The sequence below is a fragment of the Poecile atricapillus genome, chromosome 4, assembly GCF_030490865.1.
Source record: "Poecile atricapillus isolate bPoeAtr1 chromosome 4, bPoeAtr1.hap1, whole genome shotgun sequence".
In the NCBI taxonomy this organism is placed as follows: Eukaryota; Metazoa; Chordata; class Aves; order Passeriformes; family Paridae; genus Poecile; species Poecile atricapillus.
This window is the reverse complement of record NC_081252.1, coordinates 4,381,683-4,399,786: the sequence shown is the minus strand read 5'-3', so window position 1 is coordinate 4,399,786 and position 18,104 is coordinate 4,381,683. Positions and strand designations below refer to the sequence as shown.

The 18,104-nt window shown below is 45.0% G+C and overlaps 1 protein-coding gene across 4 annotated transcripts in view; it reads right to left on the bottom strand.

Moving 5' to 3' along the window:
• The window catches only part of UGT8 (UDP glycosyltransferase 8), a 34,796-nt gene extending 17,897 nt beyond the window's left edge, over positions 1-16,899 (bottom strand). For 2 of the 4 annotated variants that reach the window (XM_058838518.1, XM_058838522.1), the window contains exons 1-2: positions 16,570-16,899; positions 1,381-2,204 (exon numbers count right to left, since the gene is read on the bottom strand). In XM_058838518.1, the coding sequence (XP_058694501.1) occupies positions 1,381-2,202 (822 nt within the window). In that variant the 5' untranslated portion in view covers positions 2,203-2,204; positions 16,570-16,899. Of the gene's footprint in view, positions 1-1,380; positions 2,205-4,370; positions 4,515-6,045; positions 6,106-16,569 lie in introns of those variants that run through there. The other 2 variants (XM_058838520.1, XM_058838519.1) reach the window with 2 other exon arrangements.
• Positions 16,900-18,104: the final 1,205 nt, after the last annotated feature.

Genomic DNA, 18,104 nt, shown 5'->3' with positions numbered 1-18,104 from the left:
GCAGCACTCGCTATCTGCACTCGCAGTTTTCATCTGCCAGGACAGAGGGACAGTTGTGACTTTCATCCCATTGCTTGGAAAACACAAACTGATTGCCCAATAATTTACCTACAGGATGCACCACAGGGATGGGGAACAGCTTAGGCATGGATAAATTACAGGACAAAGGAGGAATGTGCTCACTTGGTCCCTCTCTCACATTCAGTGAGAACTCATGTTTTGAACACTAAGGATGCATTGCCTGATAAAACTGAGAAGGTAAATAATGTCTCAGCTCACAAATAATTATAGGTAGTTTCTTTCCCCCACTGTAACAAATATTTGCCACCATTTACTGGACGTACAGGACTGTTTCAAGGTCACTGTCACTCTCCTGTTACAGTGAACATCAAAAGACACAAAACAGACAACGTTAACCTATTACCCAAAACGATTACTCCAACACCTTTTTCTGCTTACTGAAAAAGGAAATAACAGCACTTTCCACAAAAAAAGCAAAGCCTCAAAGAGCCACTTAGAAAAGCAAACTGTTGGGCACTGCAGGTCTACCTAGCCCTTTTCATCATCCAGCCAAAAGCATCCATTAAAAATCACCTCCAATTCAAGAACTGTTTGTTTATGCACACACAAACAGAAGCATAAATGACATGGTTTTCTGTGAGATTGTTCTGCCTGTCGCTCACCGCTGTACTGCTCGACAGAGGCGTTCTTAGGTATAACATATCAAAGATCACTGAAGTAATCAAACTTAATAATTAATCTGTGCAGCCAGGATTTCTGGAGTCAGTCCAGTCACTATCACTGTTTCAGTCTGAAGTTCAGACCCTGATGTCCTGCACGTGCACAGTAAAAATTGGGATCTGAGTGCAGCCACGGTGCTGTTTATGTCAACTCATCTCCATTTCTCACTCAGTACAGCCTTTTCATCTTTATGTACACATCGTCTTGGTCACTATCAAACCTAAGGGAGGCACAGAAATACCATAAAAACACCCACAGCATGAAATTACCTAGTGTAACCTACCAGGCTTCTTTAAGCATAAACAGTACCCATGAATTCTACCCTATGTTCATTTTAGACCATTTTTACTTTGGTTAAAAGCTACTGATGTGATTTCCAAGACAGAACGCACTGTCTTTCACCTCTAGCACAGCATTAAGCACCTCACTCAGAAGCAAAACACTTCCACCATCCAAAAATGCCTCATTTTGTTGAATTTGTGACCCACAGTTCCCCTCAGCACCGCTCAAAGTGACTTCCATGGAACGTTTCACCAAGCAACAACAGAACATCTGAAAACCACTGCTTAAAACCTGCCTCTCCTCACATGAGGTCAAGCAGAAACCACAGAAATTACTGTAAAACTCAGCAAACCTTACTTCTGGCAGGGGGCTGGCCGGCTTCGTTAGGATTCCTCCCACATAAACAACGTTGGGTAGCGTCGGTCTCGGGAACTCCAGCGCTACATCAGTACAAAGCATCCACAGGCTGGATCCGTGGACCAAGTCATACATGGAACGTTCTGGAAGAACCTTGTGTTTCTGCATTATCCTTTCGTATTTTGGCAGAACCAAAAAACTGACGCCAAATCTTGAAATAAGATAAACAACAGTATTTTTAATCCTCTCGAATAGGTTCATGTGATCTGTGAGCAGCGAGTTAAATTCTGGAACGTAGGACAGGGGAGCTGGAGCGCCCACTTCTGCTGGATACCAGAGGCCAGTGGAAAACACGGCGTATTTAACCCCCAAAAGATGGGCTATAACAAATCCACACATCTCATTGGGATCTACCAGGAGCAGGTCAAATTTTTCCTGTTTGAGGGCACGCATGAGGTCTCGGTTGCCGACGATCATGTCGCAGTTCTTGGAATAGTGGTCCAGGATATCGAACAGTTCGAGGGCAGTCAGTCTCCCCGAGAAGATACTCCTCATCTTGGACTGGAGGAAATCATCCGAGGTGCTGCTGTTAAAGATCCCTGGGTAGCGCTGAAGTCTGTAGTGATTAGATGGAGGAATCTCTCTGCCCTCAGAGAGGAGAAACACTGTCTGGTGACCTTGGTCATGCAAGGCTGAGGCCAGAGTCTTGAAAATATAAAGATGGCTTTCAAACATAATTGGCGGCACAACAACGATTTTGGCAGCCCTCGCTATCCCGACAGCACTCCACAGGAGAATGAAGGCTGGAGCGTACGGCTTCATAGCTGAAAGGAGAAATAAGAGCATTACATCCCAGACAAAAGCACTACATTTGGCAGTTTAAGCCCACCACCCTTTCTTTTGCACGGTTATGAGCACTTCCAGTTGTCCTCCTCCAAGCTGCAGCTCTCTACTCTGATTTCAGCACAGTATTTTCTAGGGTTTTGCTGTCATATAAGCGGCCGGGATAGAGAAGATACAGGGCTTTTTTCCTCCCCAAAGACACGTAAATTCGTGCCATGTTTTTCTTTAGTATCAACGCTGACCCGACACATAAGGGTGGAAAGCAAAAAATCAGGCAGGAAAATGCTACCATTGACTAAGAGCCAACTTTGAGCTTCCAAAAACAGCATTCTGCTTACAGGAATGACTTTTATAACAGGAGTTAGTACTGCACACGTGAACACCAGAATTTCCACTGAAGCATTTCAACAGGTACTTGATTCAGAACCTACTTAAATCAGCACTTAAACACCCACTTGAGCACCAGCCCTACCTACGCTGAAAAACCCCACTGCCACCCTAAATGCACAGCTCCTGACAGCAGGAAAAGAGGAAATACTTGTTACACGTGGTTGGCCAATTTAAAATGCTGTATGCAGCAGAGGAAAGCAAAGTGCCTTCAAAGCACAATGAGGACATGTCAAACTCCTCAGTCACCATCACCCTCCTAGGACAGAGAAATGAGTACAAGCCAAACCAAACAATCTGCTCTTTTCCTCCTGCCAAACCAATCCACGTGGAAGCCTGAGTCTGTTGCAGTGTCCTTTATAAATAAGAACAACGGATAACACTGCTTGGTCCTTGCTGTCTCCCTGGTATTGTCATATAACCCTCTTAAAACAGATTGTTCAGGACTTTTCCTTACTTAATCTTACATGGGTTAGCAGCTAACAAATAGAGCATCTCTTATTTTATATAGCTACTTATAAATTACTATATTCCTATACGCTTATGATGTAAAAATTCAAGGGTTTTTCTGAGTTATATTACTCTGTACTAAGTTTTCTGAAGGGTGTCCCCTCCAGGTAGTTGTAGACAGCAGTTAGGTCTCCCAAGGAAAATGATTAATCCAACTCAGAAAAATTCCATTATTGATTCCATCTCCCAACGCTAGAAGCATTCCCACGGTATTGAGTTACTGCTCCTGTCAACAAGAGCGATATTACAAAACCATGAATGGAGGTGCAGGACTGGGAAACTCAGTTATGTTCCTATCAGCAGCAGAAATCAAAGGTTACAGGAGCCTAAGGGCTCATCATGATCCAGCACGTTGCCACAGGCCGGCTCTACTTCCATCTCCTGATCCGAGGCCTAGAGCACAGCACAGAACAGACAATCCTTAGCCCTAAGGGATATTTTCCATGGCTGGGGTGACACACATGCCACCAAAAGCCACGGGATCTACAGCCATCCTTCCCTAGGATGCCAACAGCATTTCCCCTTTGCTTCCCCTCCCCACACTTACCTGGCAGCCAAGTTATAAACAGGAATCACATGGGACATTTTACTCCTTGTGAAGGCATTATAAATTCTAACATGAAAACCTGGCAATACAACTAAAACCATTTACCAAACATTCTTTTTTATCCTCTTGCAGCAAATCAGTGTCAAGAGATGACACAACACACTTCCCTGGCAGTCTGCACCTTGTGGTATCTTCAGAACTGGTAAAACAATCACTTCTCAAAAACCTATTATGCAACTCCCCTCTTCCACACAAGCACCTTCCATGGGAGCTGGAAAATATATGCACAGGATCTGCCAAGTCATAGAGACATTAAACACATGATGCTGTTAGAGAAATGCCGATTTAAGTGACATTTTTACTGGGAAAAAAATCGCATTGACCTTCTACTGAACTTCTGGCAGGAACCTGCAGCCTCATCATTTCATGCCCCGGCCAGACAGAAGCAGGGAGCTCAGGTTTGAATTCTGCAGGAACAAGGGCAATAGGTAACAGCACTCTGTAAGCCAATTAATCATGAGCCTAATTCCCATTTGGCACACTGGGACTGGGGAATGGGTGGGTGCCCAGTGCCATCAGCAGGGCAGCAACACAGCCACCCAAGCTCAGCTCCAGGTTCTCTCCCAGACACTCCCCTGCTCCCAGGTGCTCTCAGCCATGAGCTCCCCCAGCACAGCAGGTATTCCCAAAGGGACAGACTTGCCTATTCCAGTGGGAGTTTCCGACTCAGCTCATCTCCCAAAGCAGCAAGCAGTGCCCAGGCACAGAAGGCTTTACTGGACAATGCCAGGGTGGTGCTCAACTGGAAGCCAGCTCATCACAGCTCCCAGGGGTTCTTCCTACTGACTCCCAGCCACACTCCCGCAGTCAACTCCCAGAACAAATCACTTGCCAAAACAAATAAAAAGGATCAACGTCCAATGCAATTGCCCTCCTTTTCTGCACAGCAGGAGCACAAAAAGGAATTGCCAGGTGTCCTGACAGAAAAGAGGAACGAGAAGCCCAGAGACACAATCACACACTCCTCCAGGATGGTTAACAATATAAAACCATTTTGTACCTCTAACTTAAGTCCTTCTTGTTAGGGTTGGCCTCCATTAAACAAGACTGTTTTGGCATTTGACCTGGCATGCAACATCCTTTTATTGCAGAGGGCAAAAAGGAAAATCCAAATTTGCTAACATTTTAAAAGAAACCCCAAAACATAACATAACCCCCCATCCAAACAACACCCACAAAATGATCATTGAATCGAAGCCATTCCTTTCAGTCAAAAGGCCCTAAAAACAAGGATATGGAGAAGAACCAGATGCAGAACAGCTTTATAGTAGTGAAACCAGCTGCTGATTGGAAAGGGTTCTCCTATTGGAGCACAGCAAGAAAAAGTTAAAGGCATACCATGGAGTTAAACATTAACTTTATGAGTAGTTGTTGGAGTAGGTTTAATGACCTGCATGTGGGGGTTTTCAAATGAAAGAGAAAGTATGAGTTTTCAAGAGTTGCAGAAAATCAAGCACACTCCTGACAGTCAGATTGTTGGAGAGGTTTTCAGCCAACCAAAACACTTCTAAATCATGATTTATTGGTTTCAAGGAAGCGTTTTTCCATTCACCCAGAAGAACCGAGCAGGACCTACAACAGGAAGTGTGACTACACAGAAAATAATGACTTTCAGAAGAAAAAAATAGGAGGATTTTCCACCCCCTCCACTTCCTTCACAAAGGTGTGACACCTGAAGGCTGGACAATGTGGAAATGAAATGAATGGCATTGAAATAGGTGTCGTGCTAGTGGGCCTTTAGAATAATCATTTAAACATTAAGTCTTAATGTCACGTACATAAACATCAAACTTAAATTATTTTAGATAAATTCCAATTAATAATTGGTGCAACAGTCAATTACAGTCCTGGAAGAGGTACCCAAGGTTACATTTAGATTTGCTGCCAATCCTTAATCTGCTAATCACTGCTAATAGAACTTTTTGGCACATCTGCAGGGTTTTTTCTGCTTTACACCCCTGGCTGCCTAGCTGCTATTTCTGACACTCAGAAATAGCTATTCTCAAGCCAGCAATACCATTGCCCATGTTTTCCTCCATCGTAGAGAGATCCAGAAGCAGAAAAGCCTCTCAGTCACCTCCACCCAGCACAGCCTGAATGCAAACTACTCCCACACTTACCACTACTCAAAAGATTACACGGTTCTTAGGCACTTTACACGTAAGGATATAAAGAGTCCTTGTTATTCACTAACCAAGAACAGTCCTGACTTCAAAAGCAGCAAAGGAAGTTTTACAGAGCCCGAGTTCAGGGATGCTATTTGCTTTTTTAAGTTCCTCCCTTGTGTTCAGCCTTTCTTTAAGGTTTGTTGAGTTTACCTGGGCAGTTTGAGCTCCTGAGTTTGCTCTGCCTGGAAAGGTGCCCTTCATCCCAAACAGCAGCGCTCTTCTGACAGCAAAGGAGCAATCTCTGAGCTGCTGATCACTCTCACCTTACCCAAAGGGCTCAAATTACTCATTACCATTTCACAGAGACAGCACAGGTTAAAGGAACAGGCTGCCACCTCTGGAAGGCCAAATCTGCAAGCGAATTAGCAATGAAATAACGATGCCCAAATGGAAAGCTAATGTGTGCATCCCAGGAATATTATGATTGTTTAAAAAGGAGAAACACGAGACTTGCACGCATTTCAGCAAAGCCTGCATACTGCAAATTGCCACAGTTGTGGTAACATGCAGATTTATTCCTTCATCTTCCTCTCACTATTGTCCCAGTCCCTCTACTACGCCTCATAGCACAAAATTCAGTATTTTAGAAGGAAGAACACAAACTCTGCTCTTGGAGCCGTCAGCTCCCCAAAACTTCACTTCAGTGTCTGAACCATTTGGAACAAAAAGGCAGAAACACCACTTAATTTTTTTTTTCAAAAGATGTATTTAATGAGCAACTATACTTACATTAAAAGCTGCAGATCTGATGCAATTTCCACATAGGTAGAGGGCCCTTGACCAGTTTTCAGTTACGTACAGCAACCCATGCCGGGCTCCAGAGCCAGTTCCTGTTCTCCCACTAAGGCATGTCTGACCTGAATTATCCCATCTGAGGTCAAAAACTGGCACCATGAGCAGGGCAGCATCACCTCAGGAGCCAATCCCACCCCTACCATGCCTAACTGCAGCCTCCACCACAGATAAACAGGGTGTTTAATCCTCTTTAGATCAGATGTACTGTAGCTGTTGCAAGACACACATGGTCAAAAGCAGAGCAAGAGAAACGCTGAGGGAAGCTGAAGAATGACTGCCATGGAGAGAGCACTACAAACTGCCTCTGGGAAAAAAACAAAAAAAAACAACCTAAGCAGCTGCTGACTGTGGTTTACTACTGCTCCTAATAAAAAGGAAGCATTAAAACAGGGAAAGAACCAACCACTGACCTCAGATTGTTAGCTGACATTACCCAATTCACTGCCACTCCAGCCCTGCCCACTCCAAACCCCACTGACACCAACTCACTCCACTTCTGTTTGCTTTAGCTGCTATTAAAAACTGTTTTACAGGTAAAACGTGGTACCCATCCTCCAGAGGCTTGTGAACACCTCAGTTATACAAACACAGAGCCAAGCCCTACAACCCAGCTTGCACGACCAAAGGCCCTGTAAGCAAAGCCTTTTATCAAGCCCAAGATAGCCAGGAATGACTAACAGAAGGCACTTGCAGTTAAGCAGAGCACTGAAAGACCAAGAAAACATTTCAAGACAAAGGGAAGGTTTCACTAATACTGAGCACAGGATGATTCTAGGCTAAAAATACTCATGCTCAACCTCAATCTTAGCTGTGTCAGCCAAATGCATGCAGTTGATACTCAAGACAAAATATACATGTACACACAAATATGCAGGAAGTGCATTGATGCCTAACTGTGGAGGAGCCATCAAAGAAAAGAAAAAACTTGCCTTTTACACATCCTTCAGCATCTCTAATTTTTCACATACCCCCCCACCCAACATTTTAAGATTTAAGAGCAATCCACACCAGTGTTTTTTTGCCAAGCACCCAGAAATGCTGCCTAGATGAGGAAATGCACTGACCAAACAACGTCTGACAATGAATCTCAGAAAATAATTTCATCATGAAGACAGGAAGGTTTTAATTAGTGGCACAACAGAGGACAGTAAGGAAGACCATGATCTTAAAGCTAAAATGTGCCTCCTTAACCATTCCATCCATCTGGGAATTGTAAAACATGCTTAACCCATAATACTGTTTGCTCTGCTATACATATTGCAGTGGAAATCCAGAACACTATTCCCCTAATCCTTTAGGAGCATTACAGTAAACCAAGCAGACTTCAGGCAGCAAACTGCAGTTGAAAACTAGGAAACACTTGGTACTAAGCAACCCACATGCTGGAAAAAAAGCACCAAAAATGCAGAAACGTGCAGAGTCTCAGAGCAACAAACCAGGAACTTGACTGGGAAGAGACTCTGGTACCAGGTATTGTACAACCTTTGGATTTATGTCCTCAAATTTTCCCTATCGCACATCCTGTTACTAATTGCTGAGGCACAGTGCGTGCTGTGATTGCAATTCTGTGTTGCAATGTTTTAGATGAGTAGTGTGATCTGGCTTTCAAACACAGGCTCCTTTTCCAACTAAATGAATAAATTAAGAAATTAGTAAGACACGTGTATCGACAAGAGCAGGCTTTTGCATTTACTTCGTACAGTCTCCCAAACAACATCTATCCAGTGATTGAAGCATTTCAATAAGTACAAAAAACATCCCATCCCCAGACAAAAGAGGAAGATCTGTAGGCATTACAAGGTCACTGCAATCCCCTGTCAGCTATGCAGACAGAAAAGGAACGATAAAGAGGGAGTCAAAAGGATATGCAAGTTATAAAATCACTTTTAGTAACCGCTTACTGTATGTGCAACGGGTTTTATCAAACTCTGAAGGGTTTTCCCTATACTTTTGTACTCAACCACAAAGGATTGTACAAAAAGGATTTTAGAAACCCTCACTTTGCAGGTAGCATGGCAGAGGAGGCGCTTCCTCAAAACACAGGTTCTACAGTTTATACACAAAATCTTTTCAATAAGCATGCTAGCAGGTGGAGCCTTCAGAATTCACATGGGAATACAACTCTCATTCTGTCCTACTAGTATGACTTGAAGTGGCCAAACACTCCTGGCAACACTTCACTCTTGCTTTTGGAAACAAGGGCTCTGTGATTCTTCACAGCTACAGAAAACTGTCCCAAACTTCTGAAAAGACTCATCACATCTAAGAAGATTAAATATTTACAAATATTATCTTTATGAAGTGGTTATATTCTAAACCTACTCAGGAGGTCCAAATCTATTAATAGCAATAATTTGAACTTTTAATGTCTAAAGCCAAGCAAGGCCTGCATGCTTTGGGGTCCTAATGCTGCAGTAGTGACCCTATCAGCCAGGACCTGATTTCCCTGAGTAAAGGATTCCAGTCTAATTAAATATTTTCATAATGTGAACTAAGTTCTACCAGGGCAAAGGCACCTTCCATTCCCGTGACCTACGCTCCTTAACACTCTATATACTAAAACTGAGCAAACAACACACAATAAAAATATAAACTGTATTGAAGGTCAGTATTTTACAAGTATCCATTTTCCAAGTTCAGCCCAACTAACTGCATGGAATTGAGTTTCATCAAGATTTTAAAACCTGTGAAACATTAACCTCTGTAGACCAACCAGGTAGGGTAGTCAAAACAAATCAAGAGACATTCTTGAGTCATTTTAATAACCCAAATAAAAACAAATAGAGCAAGAACAGCCAGGTCTTTTTGTCCTGTTTTGCACCGGCCATCTCAAACGGGGCGTTTCAAGATCTCTATAATTTGTAACACTTTTCAGAGTGAGGATTACCAAAGCCAAGGACTCACACATTGCTCTAAAACCCCCGTGCCTTCCACCGAGGGCAACCCGACTCCGAGTGCCGGCGGCTCGGATTTCTCCGCATTGCCGCTCTCCATTATCCAGCTCCGCTCCCCGTTGCCCATGGTTATCCCACCCCCAGCACCTTGGAAAGCCAACTGCTCCCTGCATGCAGCCAAGAGCCATCTGTTTGCAAGCCAGATACTCGTACTCCTGGTGGGGAGATTTGTCTGCTTCGTCCAACGCGACGTGAGAACTTCTCCTGACAAATTACGCCTATTTCAGCAACAACGTTCGAGTCCCTCGACAAGGTCCCTTCAGCTCCTGGACACCTTTCCTCCATGTAGGTCCCCAGACCTGAAACCCTAAGTTCCTCGACCTGCTGCAGCCATTTTGCACCATAAAGAACCAGAAATCCTGCCATGACATCAGAGCTGGGGGTATTAACAGACAGAAGCCAGCAGGTTACTCCACATTTCCACAGGACACCAGCGCTGGTGAAGATGTTTTTTTACCAGCCCTGCTCCTGCTGTGTGACCACCATGACCTGAAGAGCCCAGGAACAGAATAACTCACCACAGGACTAAGTGCTGGAAATAAAAGCAATCTTTCCACCTGCAGAGAGGACGAGGCATCAGTGCCACAGCAGGTGATGAAGACAAAGATGCCTCCCACTGAAGGGTCAAAGCTGCCCACCAAGTCTTTGCTCTCACACTGGCTGGCATCAAAAGACAGGCTGAAATAGTGGCTGAATGAAGTGCCAAAAACATGGAAAAAGGAAAAAAAAAACAAAAAAAAACCCCCTGACTCTGATTCTCAACACTTGAATTAAAGACTGGATCTCCTTTGATATAATGACCCTCTGAGGAAGGGGCTGGAAGAAATTGCAGTGCACTTTGTTATGACCCTAATTCACTGGTGCCTGTAGTTATATGTTACTGTCACCCAAGCATGAATTTTGCCTCATGAACAAGCCTGAGGACCTGAAACAACATGAGTTTTCAACTTCAACCCATTTCACTGGGATTTTCACTTAACTTCAGTGATTATTGGGGGGATGCTTTGCTTTTCACTCCAGCTGGCTTCAGCTTGGTACAACCTCTCCCTGGTCACGCCATCACATGACACCCAGAAGCACTCAATGAATTTCTTTGTTCCGTTTCTGACTTCATCCTATAGCAAATAAGCACATTTTAACAAGCCACACAAACACAATCACAAAGGAAACTATCCCAGGTTTGTTTCGGCAGTGGGAAATACAACTTGGAATAAAGTAAAAGCACTTGGTTTCGTCATGTTTTGCTCTTATTCAGCTCAATTAAAATAATTGCAGCAACACCACACATGCCAAAAACACGTAGCTTATTCAGTCTGTTCATTAATAAGCTCTGTTTTGAAATGTACAGGTTGGTTTTCTTCAAATTCAGTTGTCGGCTGTAGCTTTCAAATTTTTCAAAATTTGTATTTTGAGTGCCTGCTTTCAACTATCTCCTGGTAGAATCTGGGCCTAGAGTAAGGATAAAAGTTGTGTAACAGCTTTCCTGTATGGTTTTAACCTGAGATTCTGATTTTAAGATCAATTCCACATCACTTACCAGAGCTGCAGGGAACAGAAACCAACTTGGCAATCTTCTAAAAGGTGCAAAATACACTCCAGTAAGGTTTTGGGCTATTTTTTTTTTTTGATAGCTGTATAAAAATTTTTAAATACACATCGGCTTCCTGCAAATTTCTAGCACCAGTAGTTGAGTAAGACTAGAGTATAATTCAAGAAAGGAATGGCCTAGAGACAGGGTTTGTAGATTTTTCCAAGACAGTCTGAGACTTAAGTACAATCTGTTAATCCACAAATATTAAGGAAAAGACAAAATAAATCCAAGGGGTCAAGACAACAACGGTTCCCTTATCCAAGACTACAATTCCCAGAAGGATCTGGGTGTAAAACCAAAACAAATTAACAGTAACCCATCCAGGCACACACCAAGCGGTTCTACATAGGCACATGTTTGTTCCCACCCACCAAAAAATGGCACTTCCCAGGTATTCCTTCACTTCAGGAAAACAACTAAAACTTGCTCAACATCAACACTACACAGTGATAAATACCTGATGGGGGTTTAAAACAGCAATAACTTTATAGCCTGTACCTGTAATTATTTCACCAGTAAACAGCTTAAGGCAGGACTGATTGTCTAATAAAAGTATAGTGTGAGATAAAATTATTTGGAATACTCCAATCTTCAAGGGTACTTCCATGAAAATAAAGCTAACTGATAAACAAGTAAAATAATTACCAAAGTGTCACAAAGCACAGTAATTAATCACTTATCATTAGGAGTGGTTAAAGAAATATGACAGCTTTACTCCTATATTTTACACACTCAGATCTGTTATTCAAGATTCTCAACTTGCAAAAAAAAAAATCAATTCAGATAATTATCAACTGTCCTTGGGCAAATTTCCACACAAGTCCTCACAAGATTGACACCAGCAGCTCCATTTAGTTTTAGCCCCACGAGTCATGGATGCCCCAAGCACTATCCAGACATGCCACTGAAACACACGTGGAATTTTGCCCAAAATTTAGACCAAACAAGCATTTTAAGCTTGATTGCTTATGATAAAGTTTTGTGCCCAGGAACCAGGCACCACAGACATCACCACACACCCCTCAGAGTTCAGTTTCAGGAATTAATGATCTTCTAAGGACCAGCAAGGCTTCCTCAGGGGTGCAATTCCACAACAAAGCTCTGCTGGCATTAACATGCAGGTTTTAAATGAACTAAGGTTACTTTGGACTGCGCCAAACCCAGCTCTCCAGTGGCACCAACCTCACCAAATCTCACTCTGCAGTGTCAACCAGACCCCACTTTGCCTCAAATTTGAGTATTTCTCAGTTGAAACATGAAACTGGCAAGACAACCATCATGTCCTGAACATAAAGCTAGAAATAAGCACAAGTAAGAACATGTGAGTACTGTCCATGTGTTTTCTTGAGGTCTTCTTGTTTCTCTTTTTGTTTGCTTCGTGCTAGGCTCTTGTGATTTTTTTCTTTTCAAACTAGTACTTAATTTTAATTGAAAGTATACACAATACTTGTTAAAATGTGTATGCCATGAATTGGCATTAAAGCACCTTATTCATTTATGTCAAACAGCTTTTAAATAGGATGGGAGCAAACAAACCCCAAAACAAATCAAATATGAAATATGCAGATGCATTTTAAGCTAAAATTCTGGATGTCTAAATTTGATGATTGAAGTTTTGGTTACACTTATGCACTCCAGGTATAACAAATAAATTAACTTTTTCCAGACTGCTGGTGAAACTAATTTCTGCAGTGGAATATAGTCTTGAATTAAGCAACTCTGAAGTTCCTCTAACTTCTACACTGCCACTGTCACCTCCCTCTAAATACACTGAGGCACAGCCTTAACATTTGAATTTTTTTTAAAGCATGCTGTTTCTGCAGGGCATCAAGGCTCACTTCCAGCTCAGAATCAGAGGCTGACTCAAGACTTCCCATTAACTCTTCCTTTATTTACTGAGTAAGAAGGGAAAATAAGCTCAGATTGACTTTTTTTTTTTTTTTGTGAAGCTGAACCATCCATTCATAGGAGGAAAGACCAGCAAAGAAGAAAGCTATGCTTGTTTCCCTACACAAAATTATGGGCACCACAACTCTTCTGCTTATGAGAAATGCTCATAATAAACCAGTTTATAGCCACAGTTTGGGCTACAAACTGTTTAGATGCTTATTTTTTACAAGGAATATCAGGACCTCACACCCTGAGCATTTTAGCATCCATCCATCCAAGTGTCATAAAAGATCAAAAATAATTCATCAAAGGGTTCAAGAAACCTTATGTCTCAAGTCTTGGAAACTGCCTCCCAGCAAAGCTGCCCCTGGGGAAGGACAGTGAATCTTATTATTATTATCTATTGAATCTTATGCTTCCAGTGTATTTTATTTACTTCCTGGAACACAGGGAGAAGAGCCCTCTACAATACCTATTCACCAACACTTGGAGCTGTAGCAGAAGGTCAGTTTTCAGCCCAAAGATCCTTTCTAAAACAATAACAGATAAATCCATGCTGAAATTTTTCTGAGGACTAGAAATACCAACAAAAGAGGTGGAATGATGTCAAATGGTTCTCATGTATCAGCATTTCTCAAACACAGTTCTGTTCTCTTCACAAATATGACTCTCTAATAACCAAACAGAAATAAAAATATTTGTTGAAAGTACAGAGCTGGAGAAAAGAAGTTATTTCATTTGCTAAGCATCTCACGAATTTGATCTCACCACAAACACAATAGGATTTAATACTGCAGTGGTACTTCTCTTGTCAGTGAAAGAAAAGGGACTCGAACAGTAAGGAATAAACCAAGGTAAACTCCTGTGCCATTCCAAAGGGAACAACCTGGCTGAAACAGCAAGGTCTACAAAAGAGCCCAACGCGGAAAGCAGCAGGAAAAGTAGCCGTGGGCAATAAACACTCGGCAGTTTAAGTCATAACTAATGTATCTCACACCCAAGAACATCAATTTGAAAATAACCAAGGCAGGCAGACGTTGTTACACTTTTAATTATTTCACGACACTTTTCGAGTGGTAGGAAGAGTACTCCAGCAAATCATACCCTCTGTGCACATCTCAAGAGGTACAGAGAAGGCCATGACACAAAGCTGGCAAGGCGCAACAGCTATTAGCCACGGACCAAGCTGAAAGTGCCACCAATTCAATCCATCAAAACCAACCCACTGCCTCATTAGCACTCACTCAGCAGGTCACTTCCCTCCAATCCACTCACACGGGCAAGGACAGGACTGGGAGCTCAGGTGACATCACCCGGCACAGAAGAAGGATGCAGGATCGTTTCAGATGTCCTCTCCTCCAGCCCTGGTTAATGCCATGGGTTTCTCCACCCAAATCCTGCTTCAGAACAACCCAACTGTTTAGAAGCACCCTAAGAAAATAGAATCTACAGTTTACAAAACACTGACTTGATTCTCACCGCTGAATGTCAACATTTAACAGACACACCGCAAAACAAATATTTTACTTTGTCGTGCCCTACAAAGGTTAACAGGTAAAATGAGAAAAAAGGAAAGAAAAACCAGGAGCATTTTGAACCAAATACTCGTTTCCCTGTATTTCAACTGAAATATTTACACAACAGCACAAAAACTGCCTCAGAGCACAACACTCCAGCACAAACTGGTTGGTCTTTTGGAAAATAGAAGCCACTGCAGTATCCAGTGTTCGGCCTGGATCAATGACTGAAACAAAGGAAGAAAAACAAGGAAACGTGAAGCAAAGGTCAATTGCACACTATGTAGTGCAAGTGCCTCAAAACTAGCTCAGCTAAAAAATCTGAGTGACCTTGTGTGATAATTGCTTGGAAAAGCAGGCAGGCAGCTTCAGACTGGGAATGTTAACCGAGAAAACTGTTGGCAGCAAAAGGCAGGACATAAGTAACATCACGTGAATTATTCCCAAAACTAAGTTACTTGGTCATAACATGAAACAAAAATTTAAAAAAAAAAACAAAAAAAAAAAACCATTGATTTCAAGGTGTTTTCTTTGGGAGAGAAGACCTTCAAGGATGCCTACTACTAGAGTTGCTCCCTGCTGTCCATCCCCAGGGCACTCTGATGAGCATGCAAAACGGGCTGCGCAATTCCCAACGATTGTTCCACGGCTCAGACGGGCAGGCAGGCAAGAAGAGACAAGATGCCACTTGATACCCGCTTAAACACCGCGACTCCAGCGCGGTGTCGCCCCAGAAGTTCACACTTGACCGTTTTCCTCCTTTTTCAGCCCAACCGCGAGGCGCAGCAGCAATTACGCAACGCTGTTCCTCCAGAGGCGGCCGGGATGGAACCTTCGGGCGTTATCCAGGGACGGCACCGCGTCCCAGGGGCTCTGGGAGCCATCCCAGGTCTACCTTGTCCCTCACACCACGTCCCCAAGCTGACGGCCGGGTGGCAACCCAACAAGGCGGGGTGGGGGGGGCTCCGCGCCCGCACACCTCAGTGCTACCCCCGCTGACAACACCGCGGGGCGGCTGTCGGCGACAGTGACTACTTAGCCGGGCCCCACCGAGACAAGCCGAAATTCGGGGGCCGAATTTTTTAAATTTCTTTTGGTGCCCGAAATAAGTGGCGACTTCCCGCGTCCCCCCCGCTCCCACCCCTCAGCGCCCCGCGCGCCCCCAGCGCCGCGCGCGCGCCTCCCCCCTCAGGGCTGCGGAGCCGCCGCCGAGGAACCCCACGGGCAGGGGGCCCCCCTCAGCCTTCCCGCTCCCTTCCTTCCCTCACGGCGCTCGAACTTCCTCAAGGAGCAGCGCCGGCACCTGCCGGGCTTCCCTGAACTCGCCGCTGCGGCGCCGGACGACGACCATGCTAGAGCCTGCCCGATGAGTGCCCGCCTGCCGCGCCACGCAGGTACCGTGCGCACCGCCCCCAGGCCCCTCTTGTCTCCCCGCCCGAGCGCCCCTCAGGAAAAGGGCGGGAAGGGACGCGTCCTTCTGGCACCCCTCAGGACATGGCGCTCCTCCACACCCCTCAGCTCCCTCCTCAGGTCACACCGTCCCCTCGCTCGGAGACACCGCATCGACGCGGCTCCCCTGCGGCTCCTTCTCTCCCCCACAGCTCCCCGGTTCTCATCCCCACTTCCACGGCTCTTCCCCTCAGCCCTCCGGCTCTCATCACCCCCCACACCCCCCACCTCTTCCCCTCAGCCCTTCGACTCTCACCCCACCCTTGAACGGTTCTCTCTCACCCCACTACACCTCCGCCGCGGGCGGCCAGAGGCTTCCCCTTGAGCTAGGGGAGAGAAGGGAAAGGAGAGAAGGTAGACTAGGTTAAGCAAAGAGGTGGAACGACAGCCCCTCTTCATCTCCCCCCCCCACAGACCCTCTGCTCCGCGCTACAGCCGGGACCGCCTGGTCTCCCTCGGTACCGCCGAGGCCCCTCACCGCTCTCCCTTCAGGGCCGCTCCTCCGCGTCGCTGCCTCTGGTAAGGAGCCGACGACCGCAGCTCCACTCGGGGCTCTTGTCCTTCAGCCGGGTCCGCCCGGCCCGGGCTGCGGCGCTGCTGCGGCGCCGAGAGCGCCGGGCCCGCCGGTGCCTCCGCCCGGGCTCTGCTGCACCTGCTGCGGGGCTGGGCTGCCCTGCGAGCAGAGGAGGCTCCCTCGCTCCGTCCTCCCTCAACTTCGCATCACTCCGGGCTGCCCCCGCTCCGCCCCACCGCATGCACCGGCGCTGCCGCTCGCCCCCGCGTCCGGGGAAAGGCTCGGCCCCCCCCGCCCCCCCCCCCCCCCCTCCCCCCCCCCCCCGACCCCCCCACCCCCCCCCCTGCCCCCCCCCCCCCCCCCCCCCCCCCCCGCTGCCGGGACGGCGGGCAGCTCCCGGCACAGGGCAGGTCCCCTGTGCCCGCCTCTGGCGGGAGGGACCGGGGCCGCCTCCGCCAATCAGCCCCAGCGCGGCCGCTTTTCGGTTCCAACCCCGAGCCGTGGGCAGGGATACCTTCTCCCGCACCGGGTTCCTCCGGGCCGCGTCCGACTACCTGGCTAACTAAGAGCAAACTAAATAACGTATTTAACCCGTCCTACCGCACACGACAGGCTTTAAATACAAGCGCTAATTACCTAATTGGTGTCGTGTGTGTGTGTGGTTTGGGTACATGTGGATTTAGGGCTTTTTTTTCCCGTGCTGTTTACTTATTATTTAATAATGATATAGCGATCTACAGTAAAACTGTAAGCTCATGGCTGACAGACAGTCAAGCTCATTGAAACAGCGAAATTTGCCCCTCACCTCTCCCACACTAAAATCCAATTTTTTCCCTGTTTCTTTAGACTTACACGTTTGCTGGAGTTTTTGCGATGAGCTTTAAAGGACAAGAAGTGCCAGATTGTCTTTCTGATTTGACAGATCAAGTTATTCCTTTAATACAAGTTAAGCTTTGTCAGACAAAACAAAAAAGTTAATGAAATTGGAATGATAGGTTAATGAAATGGCATGGTAAGAAAAATTAACATAAGCTTTAAATTGATTTCCATTCCAGTCGAAATGACTTGCAAAAGAAAATGAAACTTTACTTTCATTCAAATTAATACATTTTATTTGGGATGTGATTTTTTTTTTTTTTTAATAGAGCCTTTTAAGAGATCCTCTGTTTCTCACATAGAGAGCAAATCATTAACGTTTCTCAAACTTCACACCCCTTTGGATGTCCAGTTAACATTAAATCGTGTTAAGCTTTCATGGGTGGTACTGAAGCCTGACAAGCTAATGGTGGCCCTTGGCTTAAGGTAAAAACTGAGCTCTAAAAATGAAATTCTGAAGTTAAATGTCCCAAAATCAACTCTATTTACACTGTTGTGTCGAAAGGTTTAGTTACTTACAGGCAAAGTAAATTTCAATTTGTATTAGGTAAGAATTGAAAAAATTCAGTTCCTCTGCATATCCAATATATCTATGATTATAACTCTAAGGTGTATATGGTATA